Below are 13935 nucleotides of genomic sequence, written 5' to 3' on the forward strand. Positions count from 1 at the left end.
TTGTAATTATTATATGAATACTATATAATATGATGAGATTATTGATATTATTCATATTTTATAATCAAAATATTTATGATTTTTTGTAAAATAATTTTTATAATCTCACTATATCATAAATAGAAAATACATATAAATATCTATCATTAATATATATATATGTATTAAACTTATTTTTTTACTATGAATATATATATAAAATATTTAAAATACAATATTTATTCAAATAAATTATAGGTTTTAATATATCGAAATAATAATGAGACAAATTTATCTATTAATTATAATGGATGACGTAGCGTATCAAAATGATTCACTCAGAGTTAAAAAATAATGTTAAGATATCGTTAATCGTGATCTAGTGAATTTTATTATATTTTAATAATTTAATATTATACTATCAAATATAATTAATATTTTTACATAATTTAAACTTATATGATTTACACATAATTAAATTTTTATATAAATAAAATATTTTATATAGTTTAATTTACAACTAGACTTTCAAAACGTATATATATAAAATGGAAAGAACAATTACAGAATGGAAACGTTACGCATTGGTACAACCACCTATGATGATGCTAATAATTGCTCAAGCAATATCAAGTAATATATTTATATAAATATCATAATATATTTAATGTATATATAATTTAATTTAATTATAATATATATGATTGTTATATAATACTTATTACAATTTGAATTTTAGACTATGAAATAATAATAAAATAATAAAACAAAATAACAATATTAGATTATATTATGATATATGAAAGATATTTGAATAATATGTAACAATATATTCTTTTTTTTTTTATTAAAAAAAAAAAGTATCAAATCATTACTCTCACTATACATAAGTATATGTAATTTTTTATTTTATTGATAAAATAAATTTTTTATGATATAATTTATTGATTTATTAACATATTTGAATGAGTCAATTTATTACAAAGTGAGTATTATATGTTTTTAATTTTAGGTAATATTTTAACAGATTTAATAATATATCGTACTTGTAGTATAATATTAAATATAAATAAAACAGAATGTTTGCTGTTACATGAAAATAGTAGTTCTGCAGAAGCATTAAAAATAGATGCACAAGTTCAACCTAAAGCAAGTTTAATTTTAATAACAAAGTCAATTGTTGAAAGTATTATTCCTGCTTTATTATCTTTGTTTTTGGGACCATGGAGTGACATATATGGAAGAAAATCTATTATATTATCTGGCTATATTGGTTGGTATTGTATGTTTTAAAAAATTAAATTAAATTTATTCAATCTGTGATTTTTTTGTCACAGGTATTTCTTTAACATATTTCCTTCTTTCTTCTATGACTATTTGGGATATCAATCCATGGTTTTTGTTAATTGCATATATTCCATATGCTTGTTGTGGAGGATTTTGTATAATTTTATTAGGTACTGTTTGTTATCTTTCTGATATATCAAATGAACAAGAAAGAGGATGGCAATTAGCTTGGATGGAAGCTTTAATATCTGTTGGTATTTTAATTGGTATATTAGCTGGACCCATTATTTTTAAAATATATGGATATACACTTGTATTTGTTATTGCTACTATATGTTGCATTTTAGCAGGATTGCATATTTGCTTCTTAGTTCCTGAAACAACACACATCACAGATTCAGTATGTATTTTACAATAAATATATTATTATTATAATATAATATTTTTAATATTTGTAGATAACTATAAAGAGCTTATTTAATATTCATTTGGTTAGAAAACTTATAAGTACATGTACCAAAAAACGAGATGGTTTCAATCGATATATAGTTTGGTGTTGTATAATTTCTATTATTTTAATAGTCATTGCTATGCAAGGAGAAATGACTATTGGTTTTTTATTTGTAAGTGCTAGATTTGGTTGGGATGTAAATAAATATTCCATTTATTTGGCTACAAATATAATACTTACAATTCTTGGAATAACATTTGGTGTAAAAATGTTGGTAACATATGGAGGTATAAATTAAATTTTATATATTAAGAATTTTTAAAAATTTAATAAAAAAAAAATTTAATTAAAAAAATAATATTTTTATAGGATTTTCTGAAGAAACTGTAGCTATATTTTCGTTATTGTCTTCTTTGAGTAGTAGTTTAGTACAAAGCTTTACACTGAAACCTTGGCATATGTATATATCTGCAGTAGTAGGAATGTTTAGTGGTATTGCTAATCCTATGATTCGTGCTATATTATCCAAATCAGTACCATCAGAAGATACTGGTAAATATTGTTAGATAAAGAAAATAATAAAATTTTTTTTTATATATGAAATTAAATAATATTTTTAAAAATATTTAGGTAAAATATTTTCTATGACAATATCTATTGAAACATTAACTCCATTCGTGGCAGCTTCTTTATATAATATGATTTATTTACATTTTATGCCACCTATATATCCATTACCAGTTTGGTTAGTGTCTGGAGGAATTTATATTATTGTAATATTTATTTTAATAAATATACGAATTCAAAATGCAAAAATTAATTCTGCAAGATATACAGCATTGATACAAAATGATGAATCATCATAAACTTTGATAAATATTTATTCTAAAAAAAAATTAAAATGAACATATGTATTATATTGTATTATATTATAATGAAAGAATTTAATGTAAATATTTAAGAACTTATATTTTATATTGTTTTATTTTTATAATATAATAATAATGGTCAACAAAATATAATCAATTTTAATTAATTCTATTTAAATTTTATTAGAAATTTATTTCTTTATGAAATTCATAAAAGATAATAAAAAGTAAATTATTTCTATTGATAAATCTATATAATTTATAATTCATCATAATAATCAACATGATCACCAGATTTATATTTTTGTTCTTCAAGAATTGTTAAAAGACGATTAACTGTTTTTTCACAAGTTAGAATTGTTTTTTTTGTTATCAAATCATTAAATCGTGTTTTAACATTTTCATCAGCTATTTTGGTGCAAACTTCATAGTACATATCAGTTTCAACTGGTCCTGGTGAATAATTTAATACGTTCACTTGTGGATTTTCTAATGCAAATACCTGTATAATGTAAATAATAAATAATAAATATAATAAAAATTATTTAAATTATTTACATTAATGTAAAATTATAAAATTAAATATTACTTTAAAAAACATTTCTCGGGCTGCTTTTCCACTACAATAATAGGCCATTGATTTTTCTGGTTTTATACCAAGCAATGATGTAATGTTTATAACCAGCTTTTTAGTATTTGTATTTTCATTAAATATTTTCATAATAACTCCATTTAATATAGCAGGAACAAACACATTTAAATCATAATAATCATGCCAAACATTTAATTCTGTTAAATCATTTGTATATTGATTAATATTTCCTATTGAACCAACATTGTGTATTACAACTATACGATCAAACTGATCCAAAATCTCATTTTTCAAAGATTGTATAATAATATCTAAAATCATATATTTGTATATATATTCTATTTTATTATTGTATATATATTCTATTTTATTCTATACTTATCTATAAAATATATGTATAAAATATACCTACCATGCAATTTATCTTTTGTTGCTTTAGCTAAATCAATACTAACAGTATCAACAAATATACTTGATGGAATATTTTTTGCTGTTTCTTTTAAAGCATTCAGATTTGTTGCTAATAGAAGAATATGTGAACCTTCTTCTAAAACTGAACCAAATGAAATTGCAAGTTGTTTTCCAATTCCACGACTTGCACCAGTTATTACTAAAAATACTTTTCCAGATAATATTTTGATTGACATATTTTTTTTTTATTTTTAATTATTATTTTATTCTTTAAATAGATAATTTATAATTTATTTATTTTTTAGTCAATTTCTTTTTGTTGTTCAGATTCATTAATAATTTGAAGAATATCTGCTTTTAAAAGATGAACTAATTCACTAGCAGTTAATGCCTAAAAAATAAAATATGCATATTATATATTTCAAATATAAGTAAATATAATAATATAATAATTATCATAAATTAATTTTAATTAATTTAACAATAAATATGAATTATTTATATTTACATAGTACCTGTAAATGAGGTGCTATATGTCTTATTAAAGGATTTGAAACAAGTTCAGTGTCTTCTTCTGTTTCAAGCTTACATCCAGAAGTTATTAAACGTGCAATAGAATCTTCTTTTGCCACATATAAAGATGTTATAAGATCTTTTTTTGATGTACCTTTTTCAAGAATTTTAAGTCTGGAATCTAATATAATTATATTTTATAATTTCTAAAAATTTGCATAGAAATATTTTACTCTATATCTATTTTGTTATTTTACTATAAAATAACATATTTAAAATAAAATAAAATGAATATAAAAATAAAAAAAAACGTTTTTGTGAAATTATCAATTAATATAACATTAATATGTTACTGCATATAATGCAAAAAGAGAAATAATAAAATATAATAAAACTTTTATTAAAACTTACAAAGTTTTTCCAAATATTCTTCTGAATCAGCCAGCTTGATATATTGTGACTGATTAACTACAAAAGAATCTTCGAAAAAGTTTTCACACTTATTATTACTGATTTGTGGAACATCTGTTCCGCTCCATGGATCAGTAATATCTGACTTCATGTTTTATGTAATTGCAGAATTTCATAAATTTTACAAAACTTGTTTTGTATAAAGATCTAGTAACTTGTTTTATTCTTGTTTTACATATATTGTATATCTAGGTTACTTGATTATCAAAGCAAATGTCATTTATTTTTACTGATTAATTATTAATCAATGAAGTGACTTTTTGTATTGTTTACATAATTTTTTCTTGTATAATTTTATTAATTTTTAAAATTTTGTCTTTATAAATATTTTTGATGATAATATTAAAATTTTGAAATCCCATTTATGAGTTTAAAAAATATTTAAAAGAAAAAATAGATGTTTTGAATAGAATAGATTTTTATTTTTACGTAATTAAGTTTATGAATTATAATATAATTATACTTATATATAATTAAATATGAATAAAATCAATTTGATAAAAAATTTTTAAGTTTAAAATTAATTTTAAAAAATATAAAATAATAATATATAACTTATTCTAGAAATCTGATATCTAAAATCAGATGATAAAACTATTTTCTCGTCGAGATTAAGATATGTCTATATATGTGTCTATATATATATGTATATATATTTTTTTTCTCATGTATATCTAAATAAAATCTATTAATGTACAAAAGATATTATTTATCAATTAAAAAAAAAATATTTTTTTTCAAAGTTGAATATACTACATAAACTTTAAAATCGTATTATTGTTAAAATTAAGAAATATCTAAATATCATAATATATTTCTAATAATATTATAATAAACATATGATTTTTATGAATAATTTATTATTGGTATACAAATATACAATCAACATACATTTAATAAGTAAAAAGCATAAATTTATATAGAAAAATGTTTACAAAAATATTATTGACTTTTTATATAGAACAAGCAAGTATTAATACTATTTATTACAATATTGAGACACTTCAGTCTAAAATATTATCTATTTGTTTTTTTATTTTTTCTTATATACATTTATCTATGTATATAATATTTCTTTTAAATATTGTTTTTATAATATGATAAAATGATATCATTTTATATACATTTAGTAATAGTAGAATAATTTTAAGTACTTTTCTATTTTTTCATTTATAATAAATGAAAAAATATAGTACAAAAAGTATGTTTGTTAAATTATATGGTAACCAATTAAAAAAAATATATTGCGAATATAATACATTTTAATATAGATATAGAAACAAAATGAATAATAAAAATATTAATTTTAAAAATTATAATGACATATATTTGTCAATATACTTTAAAAAACTAATACTTGATTATATAACTTTTATATTTTGCTCATAATATAGCAAAATGGATATTGTATATACTTTTTAATAGTAAAAAGTTATATAAAGGTAATATGCATATTATATTTAAATGTAGACATTAATTATAAGCATACATTATCTTTTTTTCATTTAAAGCACATATATTAAATTTATAATATTAATATCAAAATCCAGGAACATTAGTTCTATTAGAAGTAACATAAAAATTGAATTACTACAAATAATTCCATATATCTTAAACATATTTTATATGGAATTTGCCAAACTATAATTATATATGTTTCATGAATATACATTATAATTTCATATAATTTTTAATATATATATAAATTATTTTCATTAAAAAACAAAAAAATCAGTTCTTATTCATCTAAATTAAAATTTAAAATTTGAGCAAAAATATATTCAATTTTTTAACATATTACAAAAATTAAAAAAAAGTTGAAGTTACAATAAAGAAAAACATATAATATATTACAATATTTGATTAAATTTTATAATTATATTATAATATAAAAAATAACATTATTTTTCTAACAATAATTAATTGAAGAAAATGTGTATTTTAATATTTTCTAATTTTCTGCAAAGTAATAAAATATATAAAATTAAATCAAATATATTAAAATGCCTAACTTTAAGAAAATTTTTTTAATAATTTAATTTAAATATAAATATTATGCTTTTATCTTCAAATTATTAGTCTTTATTTTTTCTCTTTTTATTGTTATTCTATTGTTATTATATTTTATAATTTTATTATTTTTTAAAAAATATTAAAAGTACTATTTTGTTTTTAAACTTTGCAAAATAGATAATATTGTGTTTACTAAATATAAATTCAATTAAAATTTGACTCAATTAATTTATAATGTATTTTAGAATAATTTAGAAGCAGATTTAAGACATTTTAACAGTCTTATATCTTTTTATATTTTATATACAAAAATTATAAAATTTGACAAAATTTAAATTTCATAATCACAGCGCTCATACATTAACATTTTTAATATATTGCTTAATAATTTATGAAAAAATTTCAAATAATAATTATATTGAGTCATATATAAAAAAAAATATGCTTGTAAAAGATAAATTGTTTATATAAGTATATATAAAGATGTATTATTAAATAATTAATTTCTAATAATTCATTTATATGCATATAATAACAATGCAATATTATACTTCAATGTGATGTATGTATTTTTATATATTAATAATGTTGATGAAATTTTTAATTCTTTATGTCCTGTCTTAATTCTTATGTCCTTTTAATGAAAAATATACTAATTTATAATATACTAAGCACAATTTTTTAATATCATATGATAATTTTTTATGTGTTATATATTTTTCAAATAATATTTTGATTGCAATTTATTATTAGAAATAAGGACATAAAGAATTAGCATTTGAAAAAAGTATATTATAATTCATACTTTACGAAACATTGCAGTAAGAAAAACTGCACAATTATAAATATAGTTTACATTATATAATAATATTAGTGATAATAATGCGATAATATGTAATATATTTTTAAGTTCTAAAATTAATAATCCTATTAATAAAGAAAAAATCACAATAGGCAAATAGCCAATTATATTCTAGTAATAAAAATATGATTAATGTTATAATAAATTATACCAGACCTGGTTTCAGGAATTTTACAAATAGTTCACGACTTAGCTATCAGAATTTATATCTATATAAGAAAATCAAAAAAAATTTTTTAAATATAAAAGATTTAATTATTGAATAATAATAATAATATAAGATATATATATATATATATATAATTATTATTCAATTTAAAAAATTATTAAACTATACTTAAGTATAGTAATTTAAAAAACATAAAAAATACATAAATATTTTTTTAATGAATATTAATGAAATAAAATATTTGAATTATTAAAATACTAATAAATTCAGAAATTCTGATAACAAAATAGTCGTACTTGATCACAGAGAGTATTCTAGAGAGTCTAATCATTATTTATGCACTACTAGAAGGTCTTTCACAACAACATAACCATCTGCGCCATAATGGTAAAGGTTTTCTACGTCTACATAACAAACTAGCACCACCTCTCCTTGTGTTAAGAGCACTAACTATTGCTTGATCAAATGCTTCTTTAAGATCATGTTGAGTTAATGCAGATGTTTCCACATAACTTACAGCTCCAACTTTTTGAGCCAATTGATGCCCTTGAGTACTTGTAATTGGGGTTTGACCATATCTTGCTAATTGTAACATAAGATGTACATCTGATCGTAAATCACTCTTTGTGCCTACCTAAAGTCATCATTGTTCTTGTTGTAAAATAAGATTAGAATACATATAATTTTGCTGATTTATAATTATAAAACAAAATATATTTTTACCAAAATAATTGGTGCATTAGGACAATATTTTCGTACTTCATTTATCCATCGAGAAGTTACATTATGATAAGAAGAAGGACATACAACACTAAAACAAACTAGAAACACATCTGTTTCTGGATAACATAATGATCTTAAAGGATCAAAATCATCTTGACCTGCTGTATCACATAGCTGAACATTTACTGGTTGACCATCAACATTGACAACCACTAAAAGAAATTAAAATATTTGAAAAGATTATTATATATATTTAATATATTATATATATTAATTCCAAAAAGCAAGTAATTTTCAATTTAATTTATTTTATATAAACTTTATTATTATATAAATTAATGATAATATTTGTTTATATACATTAATCCATTTAGAAAAATTTTAATATTTAGACATTACAGGTCAAAATGAATTATTAGATATTAAAATTATTGAAAGATTGACTTTATAACATTATTAATTTGATAAATATTATTTTAATAAAAAAATATGCAAAAATAATAATAAAATGAATTTCAATTATTTATTATGTATAATACATATTTTACATATTTAATTATATAAAATATTTACGTTGAATTTTTCTTCATTTATAAAATATATATTAGAAAAACTCACCATTTTTATTTCAAACTTTATTTCAAATTAAACTTGTCTCACTATTTGAAATGTCACTTACCACTATTAGATTTTCAACTAACCATTATAATTATCAAAAGCAGTAGGTACATATTCTCCCGGAAAACCATTCGTAGAATAAGAAACAACTAGGCTGGTTTTTCCAACGGCTCCATCACCTACCAGAACAACTTTGATTCTTCTGTCAAGTGGAATACCACTATGTTCTGTGCCACTGCCATTTGAATTCTGATTTTGTGTTGAACAAGTTGTTCGTTTCGATTGCAGTTGCATCGTTTGACCATTCTTAATAAGAGGTTTAGTCCAATTCGTATGTGACGACGGTGGCATTATTTCGCTCTTTACTTTACTACAACCACGAGCTTTCATGCGTGTATTTCTGAAAATATTTTATATATAACCTCTACTTGGGCAAATTAAAGCGATACAATTGTTGTATCTATCACAATAGGTTTCTTTTTCGAATCATCATTTCTTTTTCTTTCCGTTGACACTCGTGATTTGTAAGATTACAAATTTTAAGTTTCCGATAAGGAATTTTCTATACACTTCAGGTACTGTGTATATCACTCGAAAACAATGGGAGAATGTATATCCAGAAAAGATAAAAAAAAGGAACTGATCCACCTGCCACAACGCGGAGCCACCTGTTATTACGCTTTTCTTGCGGTGATTACAACCGGTGGCATTGATACATTATACAACTATAAAAAATTGCTTTTATCTTGATCTTCCACTATTGTCTTGAACAAACATTTTACAGCTAAATTTATTCAAATATTTCAATCAAATGGAATAATTTGAATAATCATATTCATATATATATAAAGTTATCTCATAAAAAATATATTTTAGCAGACAATTTTTTTGTAAACAATGCAATAACAAATATATTCACATATTTTTACAAAATAATAGTTTCAAAACAAATTATACAATAAAAAAAATTATAGCTTATTTTTCAAAAGAAATATTTTAATATTTTAGATTTTAAAATTCATAAAAATATCACATATAAAAATTAAAATAAAATAAAATAATATAAAATGTTAAATATGCATATTATAGTGTTGGATATATACTGCTGGTCGAATACAAAAATAAATATAAGCAACATGTATCAAAGAAAATCTGTTGAATATGAACATGACAAAAGAAGGGGACGTAAAATAACAAATAGGAGGGAAAATGATAACAATAAAAAAAAAGGGGAGAATGCCAAAAGAAGATAATGATAAAAGATAGAAGAAAAATGACAAAGAAGATAAAGTATAAGTACAGAAGAATAACAGAGAAGGAAAATGACAAAAAAAAGACAGAAAGATGACAAAGAAAATGTTTAGAAAAAGGATAAGGAAAGGAAAGAATCCTATGTGAATATTCTATACGAATAATAATTAATTAATTTATCATTATTCTTGAAAATATATTCCGAATGTAATTTTTTTCCGATAAAAAAATATTTATGTTCAACAAATTTTTTTTGATACATGTACTTGTTCATGCTTGACTGATGACATATATCCAACACTACTGTTATAGCTTGATTAGTCTATGCACTTCATGATTGGCTATTATTATTTGTTCATAACTTATTAACAAAGCCATAATGAATGTTTTTGTAAAGAAAAATATTTCTTGAAATTGTCTTTAGGAGTTTCCAATTTCTATTTTTGAAACGCTCTATATATATATATGTACAAATATTATTGAATGAACGAATTTGTGGTTAAGGAGTTTATAGTTATTTTATTCTAATTTCTTTTTCTTTCTTCGAATTTTTAAAATAATTAGTAACAACTTAAAAAATATATATAACAATTTCTAGATGTATAATTTAATGTACGTATAAAAAAATAATTAAAATTAATATAATATTTTATATGTTATTAAATTTGTAAATATATTCTAGCTGACTTATTTACATGTATAAAATTATTATTATTATGTATAAAACTAATTAAAATAAAAATATATTAGAAAATTTAAACATATATGTTTGTATTTTGTTATTTATAAGTATATTTTTATAGAAAAATATATATAAAATTCAATATAACCTAAAAATATAAGGAAATTATATAAACGTTTATATATTGTTTATACAAACGTTTATAACAACGTTTATTTAATAAAATTTATTTTCTAGATGAGTCTCTTCAGAATTTGTCGTTTAATTCAAGATGTGAGGTTTGTAACTTTAATATTAATTTAATTAAATAATTTAATATTTAAAATTATTAATATGTTTTAGAAAAAACTATTGTAAATATTATATAAATGTGTATACAAAAAGAAATTTTAGAAATATAATAAATGAGAAATTTTCAAAAGTATATAATTCAAATATATATACAAATCAATATAAATATTACTCATTTATGAAGCAACGAAAATGGACTGTTTCTATTGCATTTGGAATATCATTATTAGCAGCATTACAATATAGACATTTGAAAAACTATATAACTCAAGACAACAATGTATATGAGCCATTCAATATCTTTGCGGTATAATTTTTTATTATAATATTAGCAATTTAAATTAAAGATTTTAAATAATACAAATAAGAAAATTTCATAAATTAAATTAAATTTAAATATTTATAAAAAACTTTACAGGTAAAATGTTATAATTTTTTGCCACTTCGAATAATAAGTAGAATATGGGGTTGGATAGCCAGTTTGGAATTACCAGTTAGTTTAAGACCAACCTTATATGAATTTTATGCAAAAACTTTTGATGTTAATTTAAATGAAATTGATATAAATTTATCAGATTTTCCAAGTCTTGTTGATTTTTTTGTTAGACCACTCAAATATGATGCAAGACCTATTGATCAAAATACGAGTATAGTATGTATATAATTTTTATTATAAAGATTATTAATTTAAATAATATATTAATGATAATATATAAATTTGTTATAGGTTTCACCTGCTGATGGAAAAGTATTATATTGTGGACCAGTCACTTCATGTTCTGTACAACAAGTGAAGGGTGTAACTTATAATCTCAGACATTTTTTAGGTGATATAAGTACATTTGATTCTGATCATTATAAATTTACAAAAGAAGATGATGATGCTTATATAAAATCTCTTTTAACAAATCCAATGAATCAACTTTATCAATTAACAGTTTATCTTGCTCCAGGAGATTATCATAGGTTTCATAGTTCAACTCATTGGGAAATAAAATTTCGTAGACATTTTCAAGGTTTATTATTTTTATTAATTTCAAAAATTAGGTTTTATTGATATAATGACTTCAATTAAAATTAATAAAATATTTCAGGAAAGCTTTTGAGTGTTAATCCTAAAGTAGCAAAATATTTACCAAATTTATTTTCATTAAATGAACGTGTAATATACATTGGTAAATGGGCTGATGGTTTTATGGCTTATAGTGCAGTTGGTGCAACAAATGTAGGTTCTATAAAAGTTTACTGCGATAAAGATTTATATACAAATGCTATTAAATGGCCTGAAATCAAACACTGGAAAGATGCTAATTTAAATTGTATATATTTAAAAAAAGGAGAATTGTTTGGTGAATTTAGAATGGGATCTACTATTATATTATTATTTGAAGCTTCAAGAGATTTTAAATTTTGTGTACATGTTGGACAAACAATAAAAATGGGTCAAGCTTTAAGTGAATACATTCCTGAAATTGAAATAAAACAATATGAACATTCATTATGACAATTAATAATGCGCGTAGCGCTTGATTGGAAATATGTTTGGAGAATAGGTACCTAAAATTTATCCATTGTACGAATCTTTATTTTTTATGATATTGTTATTTTAAATAAACTATAAAGCAAATATGATTATAGATGGAAATATAATGAATATTTTAAATATTAAACATTTTATTAAAAATTAAAATTTAAGAAAATTTTATTTAGTAAATTTATAAATAAAATGCATCTATATATAAATTCATAAATAAAATGCAACTATAACAGAAATTATTAATAATTCATATTATTTAATATTTGAAAAAATTGAATTATTTTTGTTACTTATTATCAAATACTTAATAAAATATCTTGTATTTTTAAAATATTAATATATATATATATATATATTTATTATAATATATAAATATATTATAATATATAATATATATTAAAATATATTATAATATATAATATATATTAAAATATATTATAATATATAATATATTTATTAAATATTAATATATTTATCTTATAAATTATCATATTAAATTGATTATATTTACTTATAGTACAGTTATTTATATGTTTATATTTGTGTTCAATTTTGTAATTTTTGCAAATTTTTGTTTTGAGTAAAAATATGTAGTGTTATAAATATAATAAAATATCATAATATTATATTATAAAAAATATTAATCATCCTAAATGTTTTTTAAATATCTTTCATAATTTTATAAAAAATAATTTCAAATTTGTAAATTTAAAGAATAAATGTGATTAAAAATATTTATCGTATAATTTTTTAATAATTATATTCGCATATCAATAAAATATCTTAAATTTGTAAAAGTCATTTATTTATATTTATAATATTTTAATTATAATATATATAATAATAAAATAATTTTATTATTTATGAAAAAAAATTTTAAATTTTATATAGCATTCGATTTATATTTTCTTATTGAATTGAACCATCTTTATGTTATAAAATTTTTTCATTGTGGAATTAGAAATTGAAGTTTTTCATTTTTAAATTATTGAGATCGAAATATTTTACGATATCAAAGTATTTTTAAGAAATTATTCTAAAATATGATGGAATGAATATTTTTGATTTTGAGAATGTTAAAATAAAAATAATAATAAAAATAAGAATTCGTAAATTTAAAATGAAAATAATAATTTGAAACTTATCTTAGCAATCTAACAGATCTTATTATATATCTTACGATTATTTTTCAGTAAGTTTGATTGTGATTTATATA

At 19.8% G+C, this 13935-nt stretch overlaps 5 protein-coding genes across 9 annotated transcripts; 2 read left to right on the forward strand and 3 right to left on the reverse strand.

The window, feature by feature from the left end:
• The first annotated feature begins 317 nt into the window (after positions 1 to 317).
• LOC122720914 (uncharacterized transporter BU466-like) lies at positions 318 to 2695 on the forward strand. Of its 5 annotated transcripts, none has more exons than XM_043947998.1 (7): positions 318 to 612; positions 992 to 1252; positions 1317 to 1532; positions 1614 to 1666; positions 1725 to 2004; positions 2087 to 2269; positions 2348 to 2695. In XM_043947998.1, the coding sequence occupies exons 1-7, from the start codon at positions 528 to 530 to the stop codon at positions 2581 to 2583; spliced, it is 1314 nt and encodes a 437-aa protein (XP_043803933.1). In that variant the 5' UTR covers positions 318 to 527; the 3' UTR covers positions 2584 to 2695. The 5 variants fall into 5 exon arrangements, with proteins under 5 accessions (XP_043803933.1, XP_043803934.1, XP_043803932.1 ...); XM_043947999.1 differs by having other exon boundaries at positions 1617 to 1666; XM_043947997.1 differs by having other exon boundaries at positions 1317 to 1666.
• A 58-nt stretch (positions 2696 to 2753) lies between these two features.
• Positions 2754 to 3825, reverse strand: LOC122720955 (sepiapterin reductase). The gene is made up of 3 exons (XM_043948098.1): positions 3591 to 3825; positions 3176 to 3489; positions 2754 to 3088 (listed from the first exon to the last, which is right to left on the reverse strand). The coding sequence occupies exons 1-3, from the start codon at positions 3823 to 3825 to the stop codon at positions 2846 to 2848; spliced, it is 792 nt and encodes a 263-aa protein (XP_043804033.1). The 3' UTR covers positions 2754 to 2845.
• Positions 3826 to 3838: 13 nt separating this feature from the next.
• LOC122720956 lies at positions 3839 to 4794 on the reverse strand. The gene is made up of 3 exons (XM_043948099.1): positions 4514 to 4794; positions 4105 to 4283; positions 3839 to 3980 (listed from the first exon to the last, which is right to left on the reverse strand). The coding sequence occupies exons 1-3, from the start codon at positions 4662 to 4664 to the stop codon at positions 3891 to 3893; spliced, it is 420 nt and encodes a 139-aa protein (XP_043804034.1). The 5' UTR covers positions 4665 to 4794; the 3' UTR covers positions 3839 to 3890.
• Positions 4795 to 7776: 2982 nt separating this feature from the next.
• Positions 7777 to 9821, reverse strand: LOC122720903 (ras-related C3 botulinum toxin substrate 1-like). Its single transcript, XM_043947977.1, has 3 exons — positions 9042 to 9821; positions 8341 to 8552; positions 7777 to 8251 (listed from the first exon to the last, which is right to left on the reverse strand). Exons 1-3 carry the CDS (start codon positions 9346 to 9348, stop codon positions 7952 to 7954), a joined length of 819 nt encoding a protein of 272 aa, XP_043803912.1. The 5' UTR covers positions 9349 to 9821; the 3' UTR covers positions 7777 to 7951.
• Positions 9822 to 11243: 1422 nt separating this feature from the next.
• LOC122720981 (phosphatidylserine decarboxylase proenzyme, mitochondrial) lies at positions 11244 to 12878 on the forward strand (the record flags this gene model as incomplete). The annotated part of the gene is made up of 4 exons (XM_043948144.1): positions 11244 to 11489; positions 11601 to 11834; positions 11910 to 12198; positions 12277 to 12878. Coding segments are annotated over 4 exons (1179 nt in total), but the record flags the coding sequence as incomplete, so codon positions are not given.
• Positions 12879 to 13935: the final 1057 nt, after the last annotated feature.

This window comes from Apis laboriosa, unplaced genomic scaffold (assembly GCF_014066325.1).
Source record: "Apis laboriosa isolate Shangri-la unplaced genomic scaffold, ASM1406632v1 scaffold13_cov153, whole genome shotgun sequence".
Lineage (NCBI taxonomy): Eukaryota > Metazoa > Arthropoda > Insecta > Hymenoptera > Apidae > Apis > Apis laboriosa.

What these genes read in the sequence shown, in the direction of transcription:
- LOC122720903 (XM_043947977.1), bottom strand. Translation starts at nt 9,348, where the DNA reads ATGAAAGCTCGTGGTTGTAGTAAAGTAAAGAGCGAAATAATGCCACCG. An exon ending in TGCTTTTGATAATTATAATG is followed by an intron (nt 8,553 to 9,041) that starts GTTAGTTGAAAA and finishes AATTTCTTTTAG; the next exon opens with TGGTTGTCAATGTTGATGGT. An exon ending in CTAATGCACCAATTATTTTG is followed by an intron (nt 8,252 to 8,340) that starts GTAAAAATATAT and finishes TGATGACTTTAG; the next exon opens with GTAGGCACAAAGAGTGATTT.
- LOC122720955 (XM_043948098.1), bottom strand. Translation starts at nt 3,825, where the DNA reads ATGTCAATCAAAATATTATCTGGAAAAGTATTTTTAGTAATAACTGGT. An exon ending in AACAAAAGATAAATTGCATG is followed by an intron (nt 3,490 to 3,590) that starts GTAGGTATATTT and finishes ATATGATTTTAG; the next exon opens with ATATTATTATACAATCTTTG. An exon ending in CCCGAGAAATGTTTTTTAAA is followed by an intron (nt 3,089 to 3,175) that starts GTAATATTTAAT and finishes TACATTATACAG; the next exon opens with GTATTTGCATTAGAAAATCC.
- LOC122720956 (XM_043948099.1), bottom strand. Translation starts at nt 4,664, where the DNA reads ATGAAGTCAGATATTACTGATCCATGGAGCGGAACAGATGTTCCACAA. An exon ending in AGAATATTTGGAAAAACTTT is followed by an intron (nt 4,284 to 4,513) that starts GTAAGTTTTAAT and finishes TAATTATATTAG; the next exon opens with ATTCCAGACTTAAAATTCTT. An exon ending in ATATAGCACCTCATTTACAG is followed by an intron (nt 3,981 to 4,104) that starts GTACTATGTAAA and finishes TTTATTTTTTAG; the next exon opens with GCATTAACTGCTAGTGAATT.
- LOC122720914 (XM_043947997.1), top strand. Translation starts at nt 528, where the DNA reads ATGGAAAGAACAATTACAGAATGGAAACGTTACGCATTGGTACAACCA. An exon ending in TATATTATCTGGCTATATTG is followed by an intron (nt 1,253 to 1,316) that starts GTTGGTATTGTA and finishes TTTTTGTCACAG; the next exon opens with GTATTTCTTTAACATATTTC. An exon ending in AGTACCATCAGAAGATACTG is followed by an intron (nt 2,270 to 2,347) that starts GTAAATATTGTT and finishes AAAAATATTTAG; the next exon opens with GTAAAATATTTTCTATGACA.